Source organism: Rhinatrema bivittatum, chromosome 19 (genome assembly GCF_901001135.1).
Source record: "Rhinatrema bivittatum chromosome 19, aRhiBiv1.1, whole genome shotgun sequence".
NCBI lineage: Eukaryota > Metazoa > Chordata > Amphibia > Gymnophiona > Rhinatrematidae > Rhinatrema > Rhinatrema bivittatum.
In genome coordinates, this window is record NC_042633.1 from 23,350,727 (window position 1) to 23,377,500 (window position 26,774).

The 26,774-nt window shown below is 52.3% G+C and overlaps 1 protein-coding gene across 5 annotated transcripts in view; it reads left to right on the plus strand.

The window, feature by feature from the left end:
- The first annotated feature begins 3,528 nt into the window (after positions 1 to 3,528).
- The window catches only part of TTYH1 (tweety family member 1), a 28,578-nt gene continuing 5,332 nt past the window's right edge, over positions 3,529 to 26,774 (plus strand). The window contains exons 1-10 of one of the 5 annotated variants that reach the window (XM_029585392.1): positions 3,529 to 3,914; positions 6,827 to 7,002; positions 18,784 to 18,895; positions 20,501 to 20,721; positions 20,901 to 20,996; positions 22,226 to 22,298; positions 23,182 to 23,257; positions 23,340 to 23,395; positions 24,041 to 24,133; positions 24,362 to 24,454. In XM_029585392.1, coding sequence (XP_029441252.1) covers positions 3,789 to 3,914; positions 6,827 to 7,002; positions 18,784 to 18,895; positions 20,501 to 20,721; positions 20,901 to 20,996; positions 22,226 to 22,298; positions 23,182 to 23,257; positions 23,340 to 23,395; positions 24,041 to 24,133; positions 24,362 to 24,454 — 1,122 coding nt within the window. In that variant the 5' untranslated portion in view covers positions 3,529 to 3,788. Of the gene's footprint in view, positions 3,915 to 6,826; positions 7,003 to 17,058; positions 18,247 to 18,783; positions 18,896 to 20,500; positions 20,722 to 20,900; positions 20,997 to 22,225; positions 22,299 to 23,181; positions 23,258 to 23,339; positions 23,396 to 24,040; positions 24,134 to 24,361; positions 24,455 to 26,774 lie in introns of those variants that run through there. The other 4 variants (XM_029585395.1, XM_029585396.1, XM_029585393.1 and 1 more) reach the window with 4 other exon arrangements.

The following is a 26,774-nucleotide window of genomic DNA, read 5'->3' on the forward strand; positions in this document are numbered from 1 at the left end:
AAATGCGATTCACATTTATCTGTTCAAGTCTTTTCATGATTTTGTAGACCTCTCTTCTCCAAGCTGAACAGCCCTAACCTCTTCAGCCTTTCCTCATAGGGGAGCTGTTCCATCCCCTTTATCATTTTGGTCGCCCTTCTCTGTACCTTCTCCATCACAACTATATCTTTTTTGAGATGCGGCGACCAGAATTGTACACAGTATTCAAGGTGCGGTCTCACCATGGAGAGATACAGAGGCAGTATGACATTTTCCGTTTTATTCACCATTCCCTTCCTAATAATTCCTAACATTCTGTTTGCTTTTTTTTTTTTTTTTTTTATAGTTTATTAGAGTTTTTACAAATCATAAAATATGCAAAAATCAAGGAACAATTTGCGTTTAAACAGAAAAATAATACCATCAATAATCATAAGCATTTTTCACCAACACTACAAATTATAGTCCACTAGATGGGAGGATCAAATCAAGCAATACTTAACAAGCAAATGTTTATCTAAACAGTAACATCTTGCTGGATTATCATTTTAAATGCAGTTACTTTATAACTCAACCCGTCTCCTTATCTGCCAGAAAAACTTCCAAATGTGTTGGATCATGAAAGATGAATTTATTCTTTTGGTAAACTATCAAACATTTATAGGGGAATTTAAGAAAATATGTTGCCCCTCTGTTTGCTTTTTTGACTGCTGCAGCACACTGAGCTGAAGATTTTAAAGTATTATCCACTATGCCTAGCTCCTATTATGGAACCTAACATCGTGTGACTATAGCATGGATTATTTTTCCCTATATGCAACACCTTGCACTTGTCCACATTAAATTGCATCTGCCATTTGGATGCCCAATTTTCCAGTCTCACAAGGACTTCCTGCAATTTATCACAATCTGCTTGTGATTTAACTACTCTGAATAATTTTGTATCATCTGCAAATTTGATCACCTCACTCATCGTACCCCTTTCCAGATCATTTATAAATATATTGAAAAGCACCAGTCCAAGTACAGATCCCTGAAGCATTCCACTGTTTACCCTTTTCCACTGAGAAAATTGTCCATTTAATCCTACTCTCTGTTTCCTGTCTTTTAACCAGATTGTAATCCACGAAAGGACATCGCCTCCTATCCCATGACTTTTTAGTTTTCTTAGAAGCCTCTCATGAGGGACTTTGTCAAACACCTTCTGAAAATCCAAATACACTACATCTTTATCCACATATTTATTAACCCATGCAAAAAAGTGAAGCAGATTTGTGAGGCAAGACTTGCCTTGGGTAAATCCATGCTGACTTTGTTCCATTAAACCATGTCTTTCTATATGTTCTGTGATTTTGATCTTTAGAATAGTTTCCACTATTTTTCACCAGCACTGAAGTCAGGCTCACCAGTCTATAGTTTCCCAGATCACCTCTGGAGCCCTTTTTAAATATTGGGGTTACATTGGCCACCCTCCAGTCTTCAGGTACAATGGATGATTTTAATGATAGGTTACAAATTACTTGAAATAGGTCTGAAATTTCATTTTTTAGTTCTTTCAGAACCCTGGGGTGTATACCATCCGGTCCAGGTGATTTACTACTCTTCAGTTTATCAATCAGGCCTATCACATCTTCCAGATTCATCGTGATTTGGGTTAGTTCATCTGACTCATCACCCTTGAAAATTGTCTCCGGTAAACACTGAAGCAAAGAATTTCTGTGATGGCCTTATCCTCCCTAAGTACCCCTTTAAACCCTCGATCAACCCTCACAGGCTTTCTGCTTCGGATATATTTTAAAAAGTTTTTATTATGAGTTTTTGCCTCTACAGCCAACTTCTTTTCAAATTCTCTCTTCGACTGTCTTATCAATGTCTTACATTTAATTTGCCAACTCTTATGCTTTATCCTATTTTCTTTGTTGGCTCCTTCCAATTTTTGAAAGAAGATTTTTTGGCTAAAATTGCTTCTTTCACCTCACCTTTTAATCATGCTGGTAATCGTTTGGCCTTCCTTCCACCTTTCTTAATGCATGGAATACATCTGGACTGCACTTCTAAGATGTCGTTTTTTACCATCTCAGGGCTGTATTAGTGTATGCAGTATGTAAAGAAGACCTGCCTCGTCCTCAAAGCTACATAGTTGTGAGCAATGTGAAAAGGAGACCTGCCTCTTCATCAGGGCTCTACCTATATATAAAGGAGATCTGCTTTTTCTCAGGCCTGAGATCATTAAGTCCTTATCTCAGGACTGGAATTAGTGTGTGCAGTGTGTAAAGGAGACCTGCCCTTAACTCAGGTTAGGATCACTATGGATAGTGTGAAAAGGAGACCTGCTTGCTCCTCTGGGCTGGAATCAGTGTGTGCAGTGTATGAAGGAGACCTGTCCTTATCTCAGGGCTCTATCAATGTGTGCAGTTTATAAAGGAAACCTGTCCTTATCTCAGGGCTCTATCAGTGTGTGCAGTTTGTAAAGGAGACCTGTCCTTAGCTCAGTGCTCTATCAATGTGTGCAGTATGTAAAGGAGACCTGCCATTATCTCGGGGCTCTATCAATATGTGCAGTTAGTAAAGGACACCTACCCTTATCTCAGTGCTCTATCAGTGTGTGCAGTATGTAAAGGAGACCTGTCCTTATCTCAGGGCTCTATCAATGTGTGCAGTATGTAAAGGAGACCTGTCCTTAACTCAGTGCTCTATCAATGTATGCAGTATGTAAAGGAGACCTGTCCTTAACTCAGTGCTCTATCAATGTATGCAGTATGTAAAGAAGACCTGCCTCGTCCTCAAAGCTACATAGATGTGAGCAATGTGAAAAGGAGACCTGCCTCTTCATCAGGGCTCTACCTATATATAAAGGAGATCTGCTTTTTCTCATGCTTGAGATTAAGTCCTTATCTCAGGACTGGAATTAGTGTGTGCAGTTTATAAAGGAGACCTGCCCTTAGCTCAGTGTACTATCAGTGTGTGCAGTTAGTAAAGGAGACCTGCCCTTATCTCAGGGCTCTATCAGTGTATGCAATATGTAAAGGAGACCTGCCCTTATCGCAGGGCTCTATCAGTGTGTGCAGTGTGTAAAGGAGACCTGTCCTTTTCTCAGGCTAGGATCACTATGGATAGTGTGAAAAGGAGACCTGCTTTCTCCTCTGGGCTGGAATCAGTGTGTGCAGTGTGTAAAGGAGACCTATCCTTATCTCAGGGCTGGGCTCAGTGTGTGTGTGTGACATGAGGGCAATGGGGACACACAATTTCTTTCAAACTATTTTACACTTTTTGCGATGTGGCATTAATTTTATTACTTTGGATGCCGCTGACAGGGAGAGAATGCTGTGAGGCTTCCTTGCACACAGACGCTTTCCTACAGGAATAAACAACATTTTGCCGAGCCCCTGTGGCAGCTCACCCAGAGCAGAGCGGAGGAGATGGGGAGAGGGCTCCTGGGCAGGGGCATCCCTGGCACTTCAGCCTGATGAGGCACTAGGGAGCGGTTAATTAAAAGCGGTGGTGCGCAGGGACCACCAGGCGGCACTGTAGCTCCCTCCAGCTTGCCAGCTCAACCTCATGGACAAGGCTGGATGTTTTTTTCCCTCGCTCGCCCCGCTGCTGGCACCCTCAGTGTGCTCTCTGCACAGGCTCCGTCTCCCCCTCTCACCATGGCCGGACGCTAACAGGTCCTCTCTGCCCTGAGAGCCGGGCAGCCCCCATGCCCAAGCCAGCCTTGCCCGCCTGCCACCCGCCTCCTCTGGACCCCTGAGTTTGCAGGCGGCTGCCGTGCCCTGTCTGGTGCTAGAGAGGGGCAGAAAGGAGGAGGTATGACCATCTCCCAGGGGTACCGGGCATCATGGTGGACCTTCCTCCTGCACCAGGTCCCACACACCAACTTCCAGCTGGAGGCAGTGGACAGCACCTTCGCCCCCCAGGACTGGGAGTACCAGCAGGTAAGAGAGGGATGGGCAGCCCCCGCAGCAGTTTCTTATTACCCCTACTCTTCCCTCCCCCCCCCCCCCCTCAGCAGTTCCTGCATCTCTAGCTATTCCTCTGCTTCCCCCCCCCCCTCCCTCCCCCTCAGTCCCTCTATCCCTGGTTATTGCCCCTGCTTGCCTCCTCGCTGGGCTGTTTAGCAGGGAGCTGTCTTGCCTTGCTGTGTTTTGGGAGATATCATCCGTATTTAGCTGTTCTACAAGTGTGAGAAGGGATCGGGACAGGGGAGACGTTTGGTGGAGCACTAGGTGGCAATCCTGTGAGCCAGAGACGAAATAAAACCCACCAGGAAGGAAAAGAGTGGGATTAGAATCCGGAACCCCCTCTCCCCGTTGCACTTGCTACCTGTTGCCAGGGGTGTGGACAGACAGAGAACTTCCTGAGGTGGAGAGAGAGCCAGAGCCAGGGCTATAGACACCCGGGGATGGGACAGGACTCGGCTCCTTCTGTCCCTGATTAATTCATTGTAGCATGGAAATTGAAAGCGAATTCATTTTTAATGACTCCCCCCCCCCCCCCCCCCCCCCCCGGTGTGAATAAGGTCATTCTAAGTCTCTCAGCTGGGTCTGAGCAGATCTCTCCCTCTCCCACCAGGGCAGATACAGCCACTATTTCTCAGGACCCCCATGCTATAACCTTCATATTACCTACTCCTTGCTTTAGAGTGAAGGCACTGGGGTACATCAGGGATTTAACTCTCTGCTCTCAGATATCCACGGTCACTCCTCTCCCCTCTTATTTCCCGGGCTAACACTGCTTCTCTCCCCCTCTTTACTTCACAGATAACCCTGCCCCTTTCCCCCTATCTCACTCTAATTCCACAATGCTGATACAGCCTCTCCCCCCCACATCCGATTTCCCAGGCTAAGCCATCTTTTTCCTGCTCCTTACTATTCTTTCCCTCTTTCTCCACTGTCTCCACTCTCTCTACCATGCTCTTCCCTCATCCTGCCTCCCCCTCTCATTACCAAGCTCCCCCATCCTGCCTCCCCCTCTCATTACAAGTTCCCCCTTCCTGCCTCCCCCTCTCATTACAAGTTCCCCCATCCTGTCTCCCCCTCTCATTACTAAGCTCCCTATCCTGCCTCCCCCTCTCATTACAAGTTCCCCCATCCTGTCTCCCCCTCTCATTACTAAGCTCCCTATCCTGCCTCCCCCTCTCATTACAAGTTCCCCATCCTGTCTCCCCCTCTCATTACTAAGCTCCCTATCCTGCCTCCCCCTCTCATTACAAGTTCCCCCATCCTGTCTCCCCCTCTCATTACTAAGCTCCCCCTTCCTGCCTCCCCCTCTCATTACTAAGCTCCCCCTTCCTGTCTCCCCATCTCATTACTAAGCTCCCCCTTCCTGCCTCCCCCTCTCATTACTAAGCTCCCCCTTCCTGTCTCCCCATCTCATTACAAGTTCCCCCATCCTGTCTCCCCCTCTCATTACTAAGCTCCCCCATCCTGTCTCCCCCTCTCATTACTAAGCTCCCCCTTCCTGTCTCCCCCTCTCATTACCATGCTCCCCCCATCCTGTATCCCCCTCTCATTACCATACTCCCCCCATCCTGTCTCCCCTCCTCTTCCATGCTCCCTCCCCCTCTCTTCACTAGGCTCCCCCCATGCTATAGTTACCCTCTGTTTCCCTTACTCTCCCCTCTCTCTCCCATGCTCCCTGCTCCTGCTCTCTGGCAGGCTCTGTGCGCCCATTGTTGAAGGCCACAGCCTGAGGTGCCTGACCCTGGATTCTTGCCTTTGATTTTCAAAGACCAGGGACACTTCCTGCCGTTCTCCGGGCGCCCTCCTCTTCTCCTCCCCCTCGCCTCTTTTTCTCTCCTCTAATTACTCATCATCAGTCGATATGAAAGAAAAGTTTTTCTAGCTTGTATTTCTCCCCCCACCCTCTCCATCTCCCGCTGTTACAGTAAAGAGCTCATTCCTTCTGCTGTTCCCACCTTCATCTCTTCCTAAGCTCTTGGGGGCAGGGTCTCCATCAATACTCCCCCCCCCCCCCAGGGGGAAACAGAGAATCAAAGGAGGTTTCTGGGCAAACATGCGGGCCGATACAGTAAAAACGCGGGAGAGCAGGCGAGCGCCCGCTCTCCTGTGCGCGCGATTCAGTATTTTAATTTATTAAAATTAGGCCCAACGGTAAAAAGAGGCGCTAGGGACACTAGCGCGTCCCTAGCGCCTCTTTTTTGACGGAAGTGGCAGCTGTCAGCGGGTTTGACAGCCGACGCTCAATTTTGCCGGCGTTGGTTCTCGAGCCCGCTGATAGCGACGGGTTCGGAAACCGGACGCCGGCAAAATTGAGCGTCCGGTTCTCAACCCGCAAGCCGCGGGCCCATTTTAAATTTTTTTTTTAATTATTTTTTTACTTTTTTAAACTTTTGGGACCTCCAACTTAATATCGCCATGATATTAAGTTGGAGGGTGCACAGAAAATTAGCGCCTACCTTTGGGCAGGCGCTAATTTCTGAGAGTAAAATGTGCGGCTTGGCTGCACATTTTGCTTTCTGAATCGCGCGGGAATACCTAATAGCGCCCGCAACATGCATTTGCATGTTGCGGGCGCTATTAGTCTTGGGGGAGTTGGACGCGCATTTTCGACGCGCTATTACCCCTTACTGAATAAGGGGTAAAGCTAGCGCGTCCAAAACGCGCGTCCAAATGCCGGTTAACAGTGCGCTCCGTCGGAGCGCACTGCACTGTATCGGCCTGAGTGAGGGGTGAGGGAGACCATGAGGACAAGCTGACTCCTCTCTTTTTTTTTACAATTGTAACTCATCAGATTCAGAAGGCAACTGGGAGAGAGGAAGGCCCAGGGAGGGAATTTGGGGCCAGCGTGCAGGCCAGTTCACCCCCTTCTCTCGCTTCCTCCCCAGGCCCTGCTTTTCCTGGCCGGCTTTGCTGGGCTCTGCCTCGCCATCAGCCTGATCCTCGTCTGTGTGTACCTGATCCGCCTCTGCTGCTGCGGCCTGGAGGAAGAGGAGGAGGGGACGAAAGGCCGCCGGGCCTGCTGCGTGACGTGGAGCTGCGTGGCGGCGGCCATCGTGTGCTGGTGAGCAGGACGGGCGCCGCGGTTATCCCTGGCTTGCACAATCTTTGCCGAAGCGTTGGCGTGCTTGATGCAAATCCTCCTCCAGCTAACGTGGGCAGGCAGCAACGAAGGGGGGGGGGGGGGTGGGGGTGGCGCATGTGCTCTTGGCATGGGCACCCCATGCTTCCCCCTTCTCTCCAAACCTCAGAGCCGTGGCTGCTGGCCCGGGGACTAAAGCTGTGGTTATCTCCAGCTCAGCAGCTCCTGGGCTACGCAGACCTCCCCTGCCCCCAGTCCTGCCCCTGGAAGAGCCTCCTTAGCGCCTGCCACTCACAGGGCAGCCGAGAGCCCAGGCCCCCATGTGAAATGAGGAGCATGGAGGACCCGCTGTCCTGTGGATCCTTGCGGCCTCTGATGCTCGGCACATCTGACTGGGGGTGGGAGGTGGCTGGGAAGGGACACAAGGGTCCCCCACCGGGCTGTGTTTCGGAGTGCAGTGCCAGTCAGGGGCTCCTGAAGTGGTAGGGACCTCCCGCATCGCTCCCCTCCCTCCCCGCTGCCAGGCCAGGGTCCGGTGGCCAGGGGCTCTCTTCCTCCTCCTCCTCCTCCTCCTGCAGCTCCTGGAAGCACAATAACCCGCAGCTGCCCCTGCAAGGTCCCCCCCCCCCCCCCCCCCCGACGATGGCTTGTTTATCTGAGTCTTGGAGCCATTGGGAACTTCCCCGGCCTGCCCCCCTCCCTTCTCCCCCATCTCAGGGACTGCCACAAAGGTGGCCTTGTTCCGCGCCTCAGAAAAGAGGGAACTGTTTCATCTCGGTGCTGTGCATCTTGTTCCCATGCTCTTCTGTCATGGCCCCCCTCCCCCCTCCCCCCACCTCCTCACCCAGGGTGTGCTTTGTTCTCTCCTCCAAGCCTCTCCCCCTCCCCCCCCCTCAGTTCCTCGCTTCTCCTGGCACTGCCAGCTTTCCTGCGGCACACCGAGGCTCTCCAGCTCATGGGAGACCATGGAGGGGGAGGAGAGGCTTCGGCAGGACCCACGGCTCGCTCCGAGGCAGTGACCCCGAACCCAGCGACGGGCTCGTCCTATTCTCTCCCCCGCCCCCCCCCCCCCCCCCCCCCCCGTAAAACCTTGGCCCGTTTGCTTCGCAATTAATTTCGTGTTGCGGTCCCCGCCGCTTCTGCTGGCGATACGTCCCGTAATGTCACCTTTCCCTGACGGAGGGGACATCGCTTATACCCCCCTGAATGTTAGAGGATGCCCCTTCGCTAAACAGACTGCCCAGGAAAGGTCCCTCTTTTTTTTGTTTTAAACTCTTTATTTATATTTTCAATCGAATATAAATATAAAGTATTTGACACAGAAAAAAATCGACAATTTACCTAATAAGCAATTCAGGAATAAGAAAAGCAAATAAAGGATTAGACCTCAATAAAAAAAAAAAATAGGTGGAAGAAGAAAATAACCCTGGGGGAAAGGCTATGACACAAATCGAAATGCAGCCAGAGCGAGGCTGGAAGCAGCGATCCGGAGCACTACCCTCTCGAACACTATCCACCTTGGCAGGGAAGGGCCTTCTAGAACTTTGGAGCACCTTTGAACGTCCTACAGACTCTCGCTCCCTCTGTTGGCCGAGGGAGGGGGCCACGCATTCGGCCTTATCCCCACCGCTGGGTCCACTCCTGCTCAGCCGGGACCTGGGACGCCGCCCGTTGGGTGCCCCCCGTTTCAAAGTCCCTGGGTGCCACTCTCGTGGGTGGCTCTTGCGCTCCCCTCGCTGTCCTGGATGCCTCTGTTTTCCTGCCCCTCTCACTCTCTGTCCCCAATGTCATGGATTGGGTATCCCCCACCCCTCCCCCTCCATTCCAGATATTCTTCCCTGTCCTCTCAGGCTTGAAAGATGAGCAGAGCTCGGAACCAGGGAAACTGCCCAGCGTGGTTCTGGTGCTCCGGCTGCTCTGAGCGGTGGGCTGGGGGAGGGGGGGGGGGAGGGAGAGAGAGAGAAGATGGGCAGGAGTGGGTCGGCCACCGCGTGGCTCGAAGCTGCTTCTCCAGACGCCCGGTCACAGGGCTCTTGGAGCCAACATCTTTTTAGAAACAAGCGTCCCCTTTCATCCGGGTGCAGGGCATTCAGAGGCCCAAACAAAGCCAGCTCTGTGCGCTGAACCTAGGAAGGGGGACAGGAGGAGGCAGCATGGAGGGGACAGAGGGAGGGCTGGAGCATTGTCTGGAGCACAAGCGCTAACCAGAATTGCCCTCTCGGTGAAAAGAAAGCTCACACGAAATGGGGATGGGTGGGCTCCCGCCACATCTTTCCCTGTAGGTGTGAGAGGTGTCATGGGCCACATTGTAGCCACCACGGACCCGTGGGAGCCTGCAAGCATGGGATGTCACCTCCGAGCAAGATTCAGGGGAGCCGCTGGACGGTGGAGGGGTCGGAATGGAAGAGGTGGTTTAATATCCCTTTTGACCCCCCAAACAATCCCATCCATCACTGAAACCCTGCAGAGTGAAGAGCAGATTCAGCTGTCTCACGAGCGCCTTTTTCATTCAGCCTGCTCCCTCCCTCTCTTTGCAGATTGCTAAGTCGTCTGTCACACTCACGCACCCTTTGCAGAGAGAGAGGAATTATGCCACGCAGTTTGTTCTGGGGTAAAACTCCACGTGCTAGAGTCAAGGTTCCCTGGGCTTGTGCACCCAGGTTGGGAGCGCGAGCCCGTGCAGGAAAATGCAGCTCGCGCGAGGAACGGAGAGAACGCTGCGGGCAAATCTGTACTCTTCCCTGCCCACGAGAACAAGTTAGCGGGGGACGTAGGTCAGAGTGCTCCATTTTACTCTCCAGCACTCTCTTGCCCTGCTCCCATGATGGGTTCGCGCTGTACTACAGCTGTCTCTTGGCCCCTTTTTCCAACTCTTGGAACGGATGCGGAATGGACTGTCCCTTCTTGTTGCCTCTAGAGCCCATTCTCACTAGGAATGGTTCTGAATGGACAGCTCCTGCCTAGCTCTAGCTCCTCTCTCTCCATTATGGTGCTGAGTGGACAGCTCCTACCTGTCTCTAGAGCAGCGGTTCTCCACCGGTGTGTCCCACACTTCCTGGTCCCCCCCACTGGCCCAGCTGCTCCTCCTGCCCCAGCAAGATGGAACTCTCCCTCCACCCTGCAGGAGAGCTGGAGTCAGTGACACCAGCATGGCCTCTTCTTCCCGCGGCTCGGAAGAGGAAGTGGAGTGCAGCGGCCGCACACGGGGGCAGAGACCATGTTAGGGAAAGTGCGTGCAGGGCCGGCCCGAAGAAGAGCAGCGCCAGCCCGGAGCAACATCAGCCCACGTGGCCAATGGGGCTCCTTTCTCGAAGCCGTGAGGGCTGCTGCTAGTTTGGTGGGAAGAGAGAGTGAGTGAGTGAGCAGATGTGTTTGAGATTGTGTGATTGAGAGTATGTAAGTGTGATTTATTTATTATTTATTTATTTATTTAACAACTTTTAATATACCGACGTTCGTATGGCACATCACGCCGGTTTACAAGTAACTCAATTAAAGGAGGAAATTACAATGAACAGGGGGCAGGGGATGGGAGCAGGCCAGAAAAAAGGAGGGGGGTAAGGGAGACAGGAGAAGAGAGAGAAAGATAGGTAGCGTGAAAGAGAGTAAGGAACAACTGTCAAAAATAAGAAATAGGAGGAACTTATTTACAGAAGGGACTATTTACAGCAGTTACAACTAGCAATAGATTAATGTGATTGAGAACCTGTATGCGTGAGAGAGAACAGGTGTATGTCTAAGAGCCTGTGTGTATGAGAGAGAGAACGTGTGTAATTGTGTTATTGAGAGTCTATGTGAGAGAGAGATCTTGTATCTGACTGAGAGAGAGGAGAAAGTTGCAAGCGACCCTGCCCCCTCCTAATTCACAACAATCTCAGGGCACCTGCAGATCCAATGTTGCCAGGTATGGAGAGCAGAGCAATTTTTTTTTTATCCTTATTATTTTTAATTATTGGGTCTTTGTGTCCGCTGTTTTGAAATATTTTATTGGTGTCTAGAAACAAGTTTTTAATTCTTGGGTATTCCAATCATCGGCTGTTTTGAAATACCGTAATCTGTTCTTTTTGTTCGTATAGTTTTACTGCTATTGATTTTATATTTCTTGATTTGTTTTATGAGGACTGGTGATGTTTCTCTTTTTCCTTTGTTGCACTGCACACAGAGCCTCCGGCTTATTGCAGGTTCCAGTTCAGTTTTGGCCTGATTGTCTCTAGTTATGCTTTATGGTGTCTTTATTCTTTGTTAGGTGAGGGTCAGCACATGTGACTCAGGTGAGGTTTTCTGCTGGCATGTAGTTTCTGTGTAGGGCTCTTTAGTAGCCTGGCTTGGTCCGTTTTCCTAATAGGAGGTGTATTGGTGTTTTAAGGCCTGGTGTAATATTTTCAGTGTTGCCTTTTCTTAGCTAAGGTGGTTTCTGTTTGAGAGCTGGAAGTTGGTGCTATTTTGGAATGGGAGGTTTACTATTTATGCAATTTCTGTTCAGAGCACTTATCCTTCCCTTGTGTCATTCTTAACAATAAAATGAATACTGGGCCTTTATTTTTTATTTCCGCCGTGAATTGTAATGAGCAGTGTGTCACAGATGTGGGCGTGGTCTGTCAGGTGTGTCACGATGGGAAAAAAGGTCAGGAACCACTGCGCTAGAGCCTGTTCTTTCTAGGATACTGATGGATAGACAGCTCTGACCTCTAGAGCCCATGCTCTGCGTTGGTGCTGAACAGACAGCCCCTGCCTGCCTCTAGCGCCCACTCTGAATAGGATAGACAGCTCCCTCCTCTAGAGCCCAGTCCCTCTACTATGAAGAGCCCTCCCCTGCCTCTAGAGCTCCACCTACCTAACTTGATGCTGAACGGACAACTCTTACCTGTATCTGGGTCCCATTCTGGGGGCCAATGCAATAAAATGCCCCCCCGGCCTAGCGCACAGGTCAACGAGCGGTTGGCCATGCATTTTGGATGCGCTAGACCAGCACCCGATGCAATAAGGAGATCAGCGCGTCCAAAACGTGCGTCCAGACAACTGCACAGCCGATACCATTCATCGCACGTAAATTCCATGTGGATGAGGATATTAGCCATTAGCCCCCTGATGCAGGAAATCGCCGGGCGCCCAACGCACCACACCTTTCAACCCGGCAAATTTAAGTCCAGCCCCGGAGCTGGCGTTCCGTCATTCCGCCAGTCGAGAGCTTAGGAAAACATCCAAAATACTGTCCTCTGTGGCTCCTTCACAGAGAACAGCAGATCTACTGCTTTTGGTGATTAACAATCAAGAAGTAATGAAATGGCTCAATTACAAAAGAGACTTTTCTAGAGGCACAATATAAACACTCCAGGCTGATTTCGCCCCGTGCTATTGCAGGTGTAGATTGTGTGTCCAGAAAAGGATTTTTTTTGTAATCAGTCCACTACATTAATTCTTTCTTGAGCACCTGTAGCAATTGCACTGAGCGCCTGTAGTGATATGTAAGCGCACAGCCGCGTCCCCTGGGAGCCCGATGCATTGGAGCGCTAGGGATGCACGATTTTTACCTAGTGTGCCCTCTTAATGCAACAGCTCCCGTAAATATAGCATCAGGCGCCCAGGAGATACGGCTCTGCGCATTAGAAAAACAGGCGCTCAGTAAGAACGCCCATTTTACCGCGCGTTTTATTACAGCAGCCAGTCTGTGAGGGCAATAGTTACTGAACGCACAGTTCTTACCTGGGTCTGGAGCCCTCTCGGGCCCGGGGATGGTTACTGAACGCACAGCTCTTAGCTGGGTCTGGAGCCCTCTCCGGCCCGGGGATGGTTACTGAACGCACAGCTCTTAGCTGGGTCTGGAGCCCTCTCCGGCCCGGGGATGGTTACTGAATGCACAGCTCTTAGCTGGGTCTGGAGCCCTCTCCGGCCCGGGGATGGTTACTGAAAGCACAGTTCTTAGCTGGGTCTGGAGCCCTCTCCGGCCCGGGGATGGTTACTGAACGCACAGCTCTTAGCTGGGTCTGGAGCCCTCTCCGGCCCGGGGATGGTTACTGAATGCACAGCTCTTAGCTGGGTCTGGAGCCCTCTCGGGCCCGGGGATGGTTACTGAATGCACAGCTCTTAGCTGGGTCTGGAGCCCTCTCCGGCCCGGGGATGGTTACTGAATGCACAGTTCTTAGCTGGGTCTGGAGCCCTCTCCGGCCCGGGGATGGTTACTGAACGCACAGCTCTTAGCTGGGTCTGGAGCCCTCTCCGGCCTGGGGATGGTTACTGAATGCACAGTTCTTACCTGGGTCTGGAGCCCTCTCCGGCCCGGGGATGGTTACTGAACGCACAGCTCTTAGCTGGGTCTGGAGCCCTCTCCGGCCCGGGGATGGTTACTGAACGCACAGTTCTTACCTGGGTCTGGAGCCCTCTCGGGCCCGGGGATGGTTACTGAACGCACAGCTCTTAGCTGGGTCTGGAGCCCTCTCCGGCCCGGGGATGGTTACTGAACGCACAGCTCTTAGCTGGGTCTGGAGCCCTCTCCGGCCCGGGGATGGTTACTGAACGCACAGCTCTTAGCTGGGTCTGGAGCCCTCTCCGGCCCGGGGATGGTTACTGAACGCACAGCTCTTAGCTGGGTCTGGAGCCCTCTCCGGCCCGGGGATGGTTACTGAACGCACAGCTCTTAGCTGGGTCTGGAGCCCTCTCCGGCCCGGGGATGGTTACTGAACGCACAGCTCTTAGCTGGGTCTGGAGCCCTCTCCGGCCCGGGGATGGTTACTGAACGCACAGCTCTTAGCTGGGTCTGGAGCCCTCTCCGGCCCGGGGATGGTTACTGAACGCACAGCTCTTAGCTGGGTCTGGAGCCCTCTCCGGCCCGGGGATGGTTACTGAATGCACAGCTCTTACCTGGGTCTGGAGCCCTCTCTGGCCCGGTTGATGGTTACTGAACGCACAGCTCTTAGCTGGGTCTGGAGCCCTCTCCGGCCTGGGGATGGTTACTGAATGCACAGCTCTTACCTGGGTCTGGAGCCCTCTCTGGCCCGGTTGATGGTTACTGAATGCACAGCTCTTTTTATCTCTCGGGCCCATTTTTTCCAGTCCTGTGAACGCTTACAGTACATTCCAGCACTAATTCCAGCGAGCTCATTAATTTTTTTTTTAAGGCTAGATGTTACCATATCTCTGCTACCTTCCAATTTCCCGGTGTCAGTGTCTTAGATTCTGACGTTCCTCGGCCGGCAAACGATCAGAGAGAAGTGCTGCAGGCTTGGGCTGCGCAAGGTCTCTCCTTCAAGCATTTTTCCCTTTCAGGAATCCTTACTTCTCTGGGCGGCCATCCTCTCCGTCGTGCTTGCCCCTTTTCAGAGCGGCGGAAACAAGCCACAGTGGAGCTGGAGCAGAGACCTGCTGCTTGCAAGCTTGATGCACCCAAAATAGGATCCTTCACCCCCCCCCCCCCCCACCCAAAGCTCATACAATCTGCGGTTTGCTCTCCCCCTTCGGCACAGTCTCACTTTGTGCCTGAGGCAGTGGAGGGTGAAGGGCTTTTGCCCAAGGTCATGAGAGCAGGAGGTGAGCAGAAAGAGAAGGGCAGGAGATGGTGCAAGCTGGGCCTGCTGGTGAGGGCATTTTAGGATATTCGGCTCCTGGCCTGGCCTGAGACGTGGGGTCGGGCACAGGGGGATACCCCTCCCCGGGATGGGGTGGGCTACCTTCGTGAAGGGGGGGAGGGGAGGGGGTCTATTGTCGCTGCTTCCCAGCCTGTGTGTGGGAGGGTAATGCTGGCACTCTTCCTTCCCATTGCTGGGGGCATCTATCCAGCACGTACAGACCTCTCCTCCTCCTCCCCCTCTCCCTGGATCTCGGCCAGCCTTGTTAGTGCAGGGGCCAACTGAGCTGGAGGAGGGCTCCAGCTGCTCCCTGTCCCTCTCTCTCTCTCTTCTACCTCCCGTGGCCACTAAGAGACCTGTCCAGAGGGCCGCAGAGCGAAGATCTGGGATTGCTACTGAGTCACCCTGGTCCTTCCAGGTCCACAGCCCGAAACCCGAGGAGGCCCGATGGGAGCTGCAGAAGGAAGCCTGGTTCACACCATAGGAGATACAGAAGGGGGGGCGACCCATCCAGTCCGCCCATGGGGCCAGGGAAGCAGCCTGCGGCAAGCCTGGCAGCCCTTACAGCTCGGCCCTTAAGCAGCCCTAGAGGCTTTCCCTGTCTGACAACATCGATGGCATTTTTTTGGGTTATTGGCAGGGGGTGGCTGGCGCGCCCTCAGGTGAGAGGAAGGGTTTTCGCTGCTCTTCTGGCCGAAGGCAGACAGGGCACCGATCAGCGTCTGGAGGTCCTTCTGCCCTGAAAGAGCTGGGGGGGGGGGGAGGGGAGAGAAATTCCAGGAAATTCACAAAAGCGGGGGAACAGTCACCACGCTGGCCCCTTTCCCAAAGGCCCCCCTCCCCCTTCCCGTCTCTCTTCCTGCCTTGCAAGGGGTTAAACGCTGGCTGGCTGGGAGCCCGAAAGGCCCCCCCCAGCCTCTTTCTTAAAGAGCTCTCATTTTCCCACCAAGCAACCCCCGCTTCAGACAGAGGGGCTTATTAGCATGATAATGACTCCTTACCACCTCCTCCCTCTCCATTGTGAGGCTGCAGCGGAGCCAGTCTCCAAGGCAACAGGGATCTGAATGGGGGGGGCAGAGGAAGCCTGAACCAGAGAGGCTGGGGGAGAAGGGGTGGGCATTGTGGGCAGCCAGGAGGGCAAAGATCAAGTTCCAGACCCCCCCCACCACCACTTGGCAGAGGGGGGTGCAGGCACTTCCCTGGAAGGGCCCACTTAGCACAGTCACCAGCATGGAGAGGAGGGGGGGGGGCAGGGCCTGCCTTGTACTGGCCCCAGATAAGTACACAGGCCGGTGGCCCTGTCCCTAAAAAGGCTGCAGCCCACCAACAAAAGGCACAAGCCACGTGCAGACTGCTAAGCCATGCGTGGGCTGATTAATGCAGGCTGAAAACGAAACAAGGGCTAAGCTGGTGGCGTTGAGGAACCGCTTGCGGGGTAGCTGTGGATAGGCAGCGCAGCCCTTCTCCTTGGGCTAACTCGGCACGTTTGTGAGACGAGACTGGCAGAGCTCTCGTCCCGCCGCCAGGTCATCCCCCAGGATGAAGGCCTGGTGTTTCCAGAGGCAGCTCCGGTTTCCTCACCCCCCACAGCCCGGCACGGCGTGATAAAGATCAACCATCCAGCGCCCTGCACGATGGGCATGCCAGCCCCCCCCCCCCCCCCCCGGGGGCAGCTGGGCCCAGGGTGCCATGGAGTAGGGCGCCAGCCCAGATATCCCGCACGCCCTCCTCCGAGCTGACAGCCTCCCGCGACGCAATCCCCGGTCTCGGCCCACACGCTAATGATAGGGCGAAGGCGTCAAAGCGCACAGGAAGGAAATTATTGGGTTGGGAAAAAAGAAAAAAAAAAAGCATTTTGCAACAAACAAAAGATGTGATTTTGCCATTCCAGTCATCGCCCTGCTGAAACCCAGGGAGGCTCAGGACGCCTTTCCCCTCTCGCTGCCCACCTTCTGCCGCAGGGCCCGAGGCTTGCGTGCTTCCCCGGCTGGGTGGTGATGGCGGGGGACCTTTTACCTTCCTCTGGGATCTCCCATCTCCTTGACCAGAGCTTGGATTTAAAGCACTATTTTCTTATTTAAAAGATTTCTAGCCCCGCCCCCTTTAGAAAGTTCAGAGCGGCTTACAAAATAAACATAGACAAGCCATTTAAAAACCACGTAAGGAAACAGAAATACACTTCAACTGCCAACGACCACTTCACTGCCAGTCAGACTAATTTACTCTTCTAAAGCATCCTTAACGAGGCGTGTTGTGAGTGCCTTCTCAAAAGGTTTGATTTCTCTGATATTACAGACTACAGCTGGCAAGGGTGGGTGTTCCTGGGTGTCAGGCCCCCCCCCGGGAATCTCTTCTAAACAGGCTTCGGGAGGCAAAGAAATCTCTAATAAGGAAGGCAAGCATAGGTGCATCCATCCGAAGAGTCACGTTGACCCAGGTCATTCCAGTGTTTTGCTCATAGGTCAAACATTAGAACCACAGTTTTATACCATGCCCGCCAATGAACCAGGAGCCCAAAGAAGGGGATTGCAAAGAGGGAATAATGTGATCTCTGAGAGCCGCACCACTCAGCAAGCCGCCAGGTTCTGTACAGTCTGAAGAAGGCGCAATGCCTTATTGGGATGGCCAATGTACAAAGACTTACAATAATCAAGTCCCGTCAACACAAGTCGTCGGGGGAGCGGTACAAAAATTAAAGGGGGGAGTAATTTAGCCAAAGATGATTTAACCACTGACTTAACCTGAGAATGCATGGCGAGTGACGAGTCTAGAGACACAACCTAAGTTTCATGCAGTCCGTGAGCTGCCTACGTCATGGCCTTCAGAAGGAAAAAACACAGAGGCCGGAAATCTGCTGAGAACCAAGACTTCCATCTTGCCGACATTTAAGGATCACTGGTTGCAAAATAATCAAGTACTCACCACAGATAAACATGACGACGCAAAATGAAGTGTATTGACCCAAGATGTTTTTAATGGGAAGAAAAACCGTATATCGTCTGCGTAGAGTTTAGAAGAAACACTGAATGAGGTCAATAATCTACGGAATGGTATCATATATATTAAAATCGGGCTGCCGAAAGAGTGCCCCAGTAGATAAATTATGCCAAGATGGCTTGTGATCTGTCTAGCAGTCACAAATTGGACCAGTTCAGCACCATTCCTCCTATTCCAGCTGCGACAAGGCGGGAAAGAAAAATCTCATGATTTGCCGCGTCAATCGCAGCAGATATATGGGGAAGAATTAGCATATATTTTGTCCCAGAGGCCAAACCCTGACGGATTGTGTCGAGGCTGGAGAGGAGGAGGATCTCAGCACGATGGTGTTTACGAAAACCAAACTGGTGTTGTCTAGAACCGCATGATCATCAAAGAACAGTGAAACCTGATGGCCGGCAGGCATTTTCTAGCACTTTCACTAGAAGCGGCGGGAAGAAATGGGGCGAGAACTTGAAAAATCTTTAGAATTTGCAGTTGGAAGGGCTGCCTGCTTCAATACTGGAGGAACAGCACCAGTAGAAAAGGATGAATTGATAAGCTTGGCAGTGACCTCCAAGATGGCCTCTCAGGCGATCCTCAATAAAACTGTTGGGCAGGGATTAAGAAGACAAGGAGCAGGATTTAGGCTTTGCATCATCGCTAATGCCTCCGACTTGGTTATCTGGTAAGAAATCACTCCAATTAATCTCTTGCAAATTAGCAATGTCAGGTACATTAAGTTATGGGCTTTGAAAAGGTTATTTGCATATCTTGAAGATTAAAAAAAAAAAAAAAAAGGATGCAAAAGCATCACACAGGCTCATATTATCGTCAGGGATGGGGGTTCTGTTGAAAGTAAGGTAGGCTGAGAGATCAGCCCCCATCCCTTCCTGAACTCAGTAACCCAGGGAAATTCTTCCACGCTGTGTTTCTCAGGACTCTGTTGCCTGGTTCTCCTGTAGATGTTATACAGGGATGGAGAGAGAGAGCACCATAGCAGCCCCGGGGCTTAGCAAGACTGGGAGTTCCCAAGATGCAATCGAGATCATCCTCCTGTGGGGGGGGGGGGGGGGGGGGGAAACATTTCTGATTCCCAGAGCTGGGGTATCTCCTGGGCAAGGAGACTGGTTAAAAACTCCCTGCTGGTTTCAGATTGCTATATTACCGGGAGATTCGGAAAGAAAAAAAAACGTCCCTCTCTTTTTCTCTCATTCCCTTCCAGTGCCGCCATCGGCGTCGGCTTCTATGGGAACAGTGAAACCAACGATGGCGTCTATCAGGTGGCCTATTCCCTCATGAACGCCAACCACACGCTGACCTCCATCGACCTGCTGGTGAGTGACACACATGTACCCTTCACAGCTCAGCTTTCACCTGGAGGGGGGGAGCCTCAGCCCTGGGGAAAAGGCAGGTGTCCTTCAATCATTGATCCCAGCCCCCAGGAAGAGGCTGGTCTCCTTTACACACTGATCCCCCCACCCAACCCTTCCTCCTCCTCTGCACTGGCTCAGTCTGTTCTGCCAGATGTGCAGGTTATATATAGCTGGGTAATCGCTGGAGATAAAAGCAGGGCTCCCAATTTCACTGACAGCCTGATAAACCAGGACCTGGTCATATGTTGCAGGAAAGCTGGCCAGGCACAGGCTCGGTATTATCTGGTGGACTTCAAAGAGCTGATAATTCCTGCTAAAGAGAAGAACGGACAGGGAGGGTCATAATCAGGGGCAGCCAGGAACTAGCTAGAATGTATTATGCCTATAAGAAACTCAGTTCTGGTCACTTCCCTGAGACATGGTCAAAGGGGTTCATTTCACCAATCTAGAAACAAGGAGAAACCACAATTCCAAATAACTACAGAGGGATCTGTGCCAACAGTAATACTAGCAAACTGTTTGCTAATGCCCTCAACAAACGAATATGAAAACTCCTAACAGCAAAAGCCTACAAAGAAGTCAGATTGTTGATCTGTGTTTGTAAGTGGTCAGTGGTTCCGTGGTTTGAGAGGAATCCAATCTGACTTCTTTGTAGGCTTTTGCTGTTAGGAGTTTTCATATTCGTTTGTTGAGGGCATTAGCAAACAGTTTGCTAGTGTTACTGTTGGCACAGATCCCTCTGTAGTTATTTGGAATTGTGGTTTCTCCTTGTTTCTAGATTGGTGAAATGAACCCCTTTGACCATGTCTCTGGGAAGTGACCAGAACTGAGTTTCTTATAGGCATAATACATTCTAGCTAGTTCCTGGCTGCCCCTGATTATGACCCTCCCTGTCCCTTCTTCTCTTTAGCAGGAATTATCAGCTCTTTGAAGTCCACCAGATAATACCGAGCCTGTGCCTGGCCAGCTTTCCTGCAACATATGACCAGGTCCTGGTTTATCAGGCTGTCAGTGAAATTGGGAGCCCTGCTGTTGGACATGCGTTTTGGACGCGCTAATCCCCTCATAGCCTAAGGGCTACTGGCATTATTATTTAGTGATTTTTCCCCCTTTCTATGTTAACCTTGCACATGTTCAAACAGTCAGGCCAGGAAGTAATCTGAATGTAATCTGTTCATCCCCCATCTGAAGCAGGGCTTTCTCTCTCTCTCTCTCCCTCTGCATCAAGCCTCGCTCCCCAGGTTACAGGTGCAGAACTGCTCCGGCAGAAAACGGGGCGAGAGCTGGGCAGAGAGTGCGAGACTGGCAGAGAAAGAGGAGCTTGTCTCGTCCTGCCCTGGGCACACACCGCCGCCATGCGATAGGCTGGGTCCCGTTTTACCGACCCCCCCCGCGTGCAAGCCTTCGTGGGTTCTGCTGATGCCGGCCCGGCACAGCTGGGGATGTCGTATAAATACGCTGCTACGTGGGCCGACAGGCCCACAAGGAGTCGTCTGTCCTGGCCCTGGTGCCCGCACACCACCCCGGGGGGGGGGCTGTCATGTGGCTTCTCCTCCCTCTCCTCAGGTCTCGGATACGGTGGAACTGCTGGGCACGGCGGTGAGGAGCGACCTGACCCGGCTGGAGGAGGTCTTCTCCCGGCGCACCGAGTTCCTGGTCAGCGTGAGAAACACCCGGCGGCAGGCAGAGGCCGTGATTGAGCACCTCGGCCACATCCCCTTCTGGAGGAGCGCCGAGCTGAGCCCTTCGGCGCTGGCGGAGCAGATCACCTTCATGGAGGATTACAGGTGAGGGCAGAGGGGAGGCGGCAGGGGGTGGCCGCACCTACCCCGCCACACCACGGCTGGGGGAGCCTAGAAGCTCAGCACCCCTGTCCCTAGCTGGGGTCTCCTGGGGCTGGCCTGCCTCTTTCCTGGGAGCATCCTGCTGAATCTTACATGCCCTTTGCTTCTCTCTCTCTCTGCAGGTGGCTGGCGTACATTCTCCTGCTCCTGCTGGATCTGATCATCTGCCTCTTCACCTTACTCGGGCTGGCCAAGCAGATAAAGTGGCTGGTGATAGTGTGAGTGTGGCATTTGCTGGCCCACTGGGGCATTGGAACAAGAAAAAGGCAGCATCCCTGGGCAGGCAGTCCTGGGCTTTGCACATGCAGCAATGTATACATAAAGAGCTAGTGGCTAAGAAGTCATGCACTGGGAGATAAAGCTGGGCCAGATGGGGGAAGGGGTGGAAGAGACTGGGGATGTTGGCTCCCTGATAAGAGCCAGAGACCAGGAGAGAGGCTGGTGTCTCTCTTATGAGAGATGGGTGGGACAGGGTAAGAAGAGAGCCCGTGCCTGATGGCTCTCTCTCATGAATGCTGAAAGGAGAGGGCTAAGGATGGAGGTCATGCTTGATGGCTCCTGATGAGGGCCAGATGGGGGAGGAGCATGGAGAGAGAGGACCTGCAGGTTTCACAATCTTGAGTACTGTGTGCAGTTCTGGTCACCACATTGCAAAAAATGATATAGCAAGAATTAGAAAAGGTACAGAGAAGGGCGACCAAAATGATAAAGGGGATAGAACAATTCCCCTATGAAGAAAGGCTGAAGAGGTTAGGACTCTGCAGCTTGGAGGAGAGACAGCTGAGGGGAGAGATGATAGAGATCTATAAAATAATGAGTAGAGATGTGAATCGGAACCAGAATCGGATCCGATTTCAGTTCCGATTCACATCTATAGAGATGTGAATCGGAACCAGAATCGGATCCGATTTCAGTTCCGATTCACATCTATAGAGATGTGAATCGGAACCAGAATCGGATCCGATTTCAGTTCCGATTCACATCTCTAATAATGAGTGGAATGGAAGGAGTAAACATTAATCAGTTGTTTACTCTTTCAAAAAGTACAAATACCATGGGGCACACAATGAAGTTACTGGGTAAAACATTTAAAACTAATAAAAGAAAATATTTTTTTACTCAACACATAATTAAGCTCTGCAATTCATTGCCAGAGGATGTGGTGAAAGATGTTAGTATAGTTGCGTTTAAAAAAGGTTTGGACAAGTTCCTGGAGGAAAAGTCCATTAACCATGATTAAGGTGGAGTTGCAGAAATCCCCTGCTTATTCTTGGGATAAGCAGCTTGGAATCTATTTACCCCTTGGGATTCTGCCGGCTACCTGTGACCTGGCTTGGCCACTGTTGGAAACAGGATACTGGGCTTGATGGACCTTTGTCTGACTCAATATGGCAATACCTTCTTATGTTCTGATTTGTTCCCTCCTGGTTTTTCTCTCTCCCTGCAGGATGACTGTCATGAGTTTCTTCATGCTTATTCTGAGCTGGGGATCCATGGGGCTGGAGACAGCAGCAGCCGTGGTAAGTCCCTCTCTGTCTGAGAGTGTGTGGCTCTGTAAAACACGGAAAGATCCACTCTTCAGCTGTCCGTGCTGTATTCACGTTTTCAATGTGTGACTCCTGCATGGGGATCTGATGAAGGTCTGCTCCTCAGCTGTCTGTGCTGTATTCAAGCTTTACATGTACCAGTGTGACACCTGCATGGGGCTATAATGAAGATCTGCTCTTCAGCTGTCCGTGCTGTATTCACGCTTTCACTAGCATGAACATTCTCTGCAAGCAAGCTGCAGAAAGAGCTCTGCACCGCTCCTGCCTGGCACATGATTAAGCCTTCCCTCTCTGCCGCCTCCATTCCAGAAGGAAGAGATTTAATTGCTCTGTGCTGGGTCAGTGATTTCTCCCATCACATCTGTCAGCTTTAATTAGCGTCCCCGAACCAGCGCTCCCAGTCACAGTTAACCCAGTCAGACCAGCAGTGCTCAGCAGGCTGGGCGAGAGCCAGACCCGTGGAGGGGGGGGGGGGGGGGGGGGAGATACAGATTTCATTCCAATTAATTCATTTTAACCTCCCAGCAAGCACGCCAGTACGTTTCTTGGCTGTTTGCACATATTTTACAGACAAAACAGAAGTAAATTTGAAAGCAAATTCTAGACTTAATTCATGAGCCACTTAGCAGATCCTGGTGCCCCCCCCCCCCCCCCCGATCCAAGTTCTCCAAGCAGGGTGCGCCACAATAAAGCGAGCAGCCTTGAGTGGGCGGTGATTGTTTGTCTCCTCTTCTTGGGGGCTGTGGAAAACGGATGGTCCAGCAGCGTCACCGCCACCCCGCGAGGGGCTTACCTCGTTTGGTACCGTGGAGAGTGACTCTGGCCCTGTCTTGTCCTCCTTCTCCCCCCCCACCAGGGCCTGAGCGACCTCTGCTCCAGTCCGGACATGTACGTGCTGAACGCCACGCACCTGAGGACGGGAGTCAGCCCGGGTAAGGCTCAGCCGCGCGGCCCACCTGCGCCCGCACGTTGGTGGCCGCTGCACTCTGACACCGGTCCTTTCTTTCCTCCTAGATGTGCTGCGGTATTACCTGGTCTGTAACCAGGACGTGGCCAGCCCCTTCCAGCAGGTACGGATGCGCCGCGTTGACGCAGAGCTGAAAAGCCGATGGCCTGGCCTTTCCCCCTCACTCCTTATCCCCCAACGCTGCCTGTCCACAACCCCCCCCCGGTACCCTCTAACAGAAGAGTAACCTCTCCTGCACTCCCTGGAGACAAGGGGCAAGAAGAGGGCAAGCAAGATCCCCCTCTTATCATCATAAGAGGGTTGCCTGGGTCTCCGGGGCACGGCCTACGGAATTGTGCACTTCCTGGGCATGCATGTGAAGGCTCTCGGCCAGCCCCGTGCCTGCCGACTCGCATCCCGCTCGGCTCGCCCTCTGTCATCCCTTTCCCCCTTGCTCAGTTACGGCAGCGTGGCAATGGACAGCGAAGCTCAGGCTGTGTTCTTTTCCTGCCTCGCTACGCACGGTGAACCATCTGCCCCCTAAAGTGGCTGGGGAGGTGCGGAAAAAGACCCGTGCGAGCAGGACACCAAGGCTGGGCGAAGCGAAGCCCTGCACCTTCCTTCCAGACTGCCAGAGCCGAGGGGGGATGCGGTGCGCGAGCAAAGCTCCGCACTGTTTGGGGCTTCTGATGACATAAGGTGCGCGCCATCCCTCACCATCTGTTCATTTATCTATCTTTTTAATGCTGTCCTCCGTCTCGGTTGCCAGAAGCTGACCGTGTCGCAGAGGGCCCTGTCCAACATCCACTCCCAGCTGCACGGGCTCGAGCGGGAGGCTGTGCCGCAGTTTCCGGCAGCAGAGGTAAAACGTGGCAGCCGGGCTCGCTTGCGCCAGCCACCGGTTCCTGCGAAGCGCGCCCAGGAATTCGGGACCCAAACGATGCTCTAACGCTACAGGGGCCACGGGTGCGGTGCTGCGACGTTATGGGGCCACAAGCGCTGCGCTGGGTCATTACCAGGCCACGGATGCTGTAGACGCAGCTTTCCATTCTGACGTTGGCTTTCTTTGCTTTCCTCTCTTCGTTAACAGAAGAACCTGCTGCTGGTGCAGGGTGTGCTCAACTCTACCGAGGGCAGCTTCCACCACCTCGTGGCACTCCTCAACTGCCGGGGCCTGCACAAGGTAATCCACGGAAACCCAGAGCATGGCAAGAGGGGCCTACCTGATGCACAACTTCAGAGCCTGCCCCAATATAAAGCTACACCCTACCCCTAAGCATCCTCTGTGCTTATCCCAGGCTTTACCCCTCACACCTAAGCATCCTCTGTGCTTATCCCAGGCTTTACCTTCACACCTAAGCATCCTCTGTGCTTATCCCAAGCTTTACCTTCACACCTAAGCATCCTCTGTGCTTATCTCAGGCTTTACCTTCACACCTAAGCATCCTCTGTGCTTATCCCAGGCTTTATCCTCACACCTAAGCATCCTCTGTGCTTATCCCTGGCTTTCCCCTCACACCTAAGCATCCTCTGTGCTTATCCCTGGCTTTCCCCTCACACCTAAGCATCCTCTGTGCTTATCCCAGGCTTTACCCTCACACCTAAGCATCCTCTGTGCTTATCCCCGGCTTTACCCCTCACACCTAAGCATCCTCTGTGCTTATCCCGGGCTTTACCCCTCACACCTAAGCATCCTCTGTGCTTATCCCGGGCTTTACCCTCACACCTAAGCATCCTCTGTGCTTATCCCAGGCTTTACCCTCACACCTAAGCATCCTCTGTGCTTATCCCAGGCTTTACCCCTCACACCTAAGCATCCTCTGTGCTTATCCCTGACTTTCCCCTCACACCTAAGCATCCTCTGTGCTTATCCCAGGCTTTCCCCTCACACCTAAGCATCCTCTGTGCTTATCCCAGGCTTTCCCCTCACACCTAAGCATCCTCTGTGCTTATCCCAGGCTTTACCCCTCACACCTAAGCATCCTCTGTGCTTATCCCAGGCTTTCCCCTCACACCTAAGCATCCTCTGTGCTTATCCCAGGCTTTACCCTCACACCTAAGCATCCTCTGTGCTTATCCCAGGCTTTACCCCTCACACCTAAGCATCCTCTGTGCTTATCCCTGACTTTCCCCTCACACCTAAGCATCCTCTGTGCTTATCCCAGGCTTTACCCCTCACACCTAAGCATCCTCTGTGCTTATCCCTGACTTTCCCCTCACACCTAAGCATCCTCTGTGCTTATCCCAGGCTTTACCCCTTACACCTAAGCATCCTCTGTGCTTATCCCAGGCTTTACCCCTCACACCTAAGCATCCTCTGTGCTTATCCCAGGCTTTACCCTCACACCTAAGCATCCTCTGTGCTTATCCCAGGCTTTCCCCTCACACCTAAGCATCCTCTGTGCTTATCCCAGGCTTTACCCCTCACACCTAAGCATCCTCTGTGCTTATCCCAGGCTTTACCCTCACACCTAAGCATCCTCTGTGCTTATCCCAGGCTTTACCCCTCACACCTAAGCATCCTCTGTGCTTATCCCTGACTTTCCCCTCACACCTAAGCATCCTCTGTGCTTATCCCAGGCTTTCCCCTCACACCTAAGCATCCTCTGTGCTTATCCCAGGCTTTCCCCTCACACCTAAGCATCCTCTGTGCTTATCCCAGGCTTTACCCCTCACACCTAAGCATCCTCTGTGCTTATCCCTGACTTTCCCCTCACACCTAAGCATCCTCTGTGCTTATCCCAGGCTTTCCCCTCACACCTAAGCATCCTCTGTGCTTATCCCAGGCTTTCCCCTCACACCTAAGCATCCTCTGTGCTTATCCCAGGCTATACCCCTCACACCTAAGCATCTTCTGTGCTTATCCCAGGCTTTACTCTCACACCTAAGGATCCTCTATGCTTATCCCAGGCTTTACCTCTCACACCTAAGCATCCTCTGTGCTTATCGCAGGCTTTACCCCTCACACCTAAGCATCCTCTGTGCTTATCGCAGGCTTTACCCCTCACACCTAAGCATCCTCTGTGCTTATCCCGGGCTTTACCCCTCACACCTAAGCATCCTCTGTGCTTATCCCAGGCTTTACCCTCACACCTAAGCATCCTCTGTGCTTATCCCAGGCTTTACCCCTCACACCTAAGCATCCTCTGGGCTTATCGCAGGCTTTACCCCTCACACCTAAGCATCCTCTGTGCTTATCCCGGGCTTTACCCCTCACACCTAAGCATCCTCTGTGCTTATCCCAGGCTTTACCCTCACACCTAAGCATCCTCTGGGCTTATCCTAGGCTTTACCTTCACACCTAAGCATCCTCTTTGCTTATCCCAGGCTTTACCCCTCACAGGTCAGCATCCTTCATATCCAAGGTTTTCCTCAATTGTGTTACTGTTCCTGGGAGGTTGTTCCCATGCATCTATCATCCTTCCCATGAAGCAATATTTCCTACTGTTACTCCTGACTCTGACTCCTTTTTAATCTCATATCTTGACTCCTTGTTTTACAAC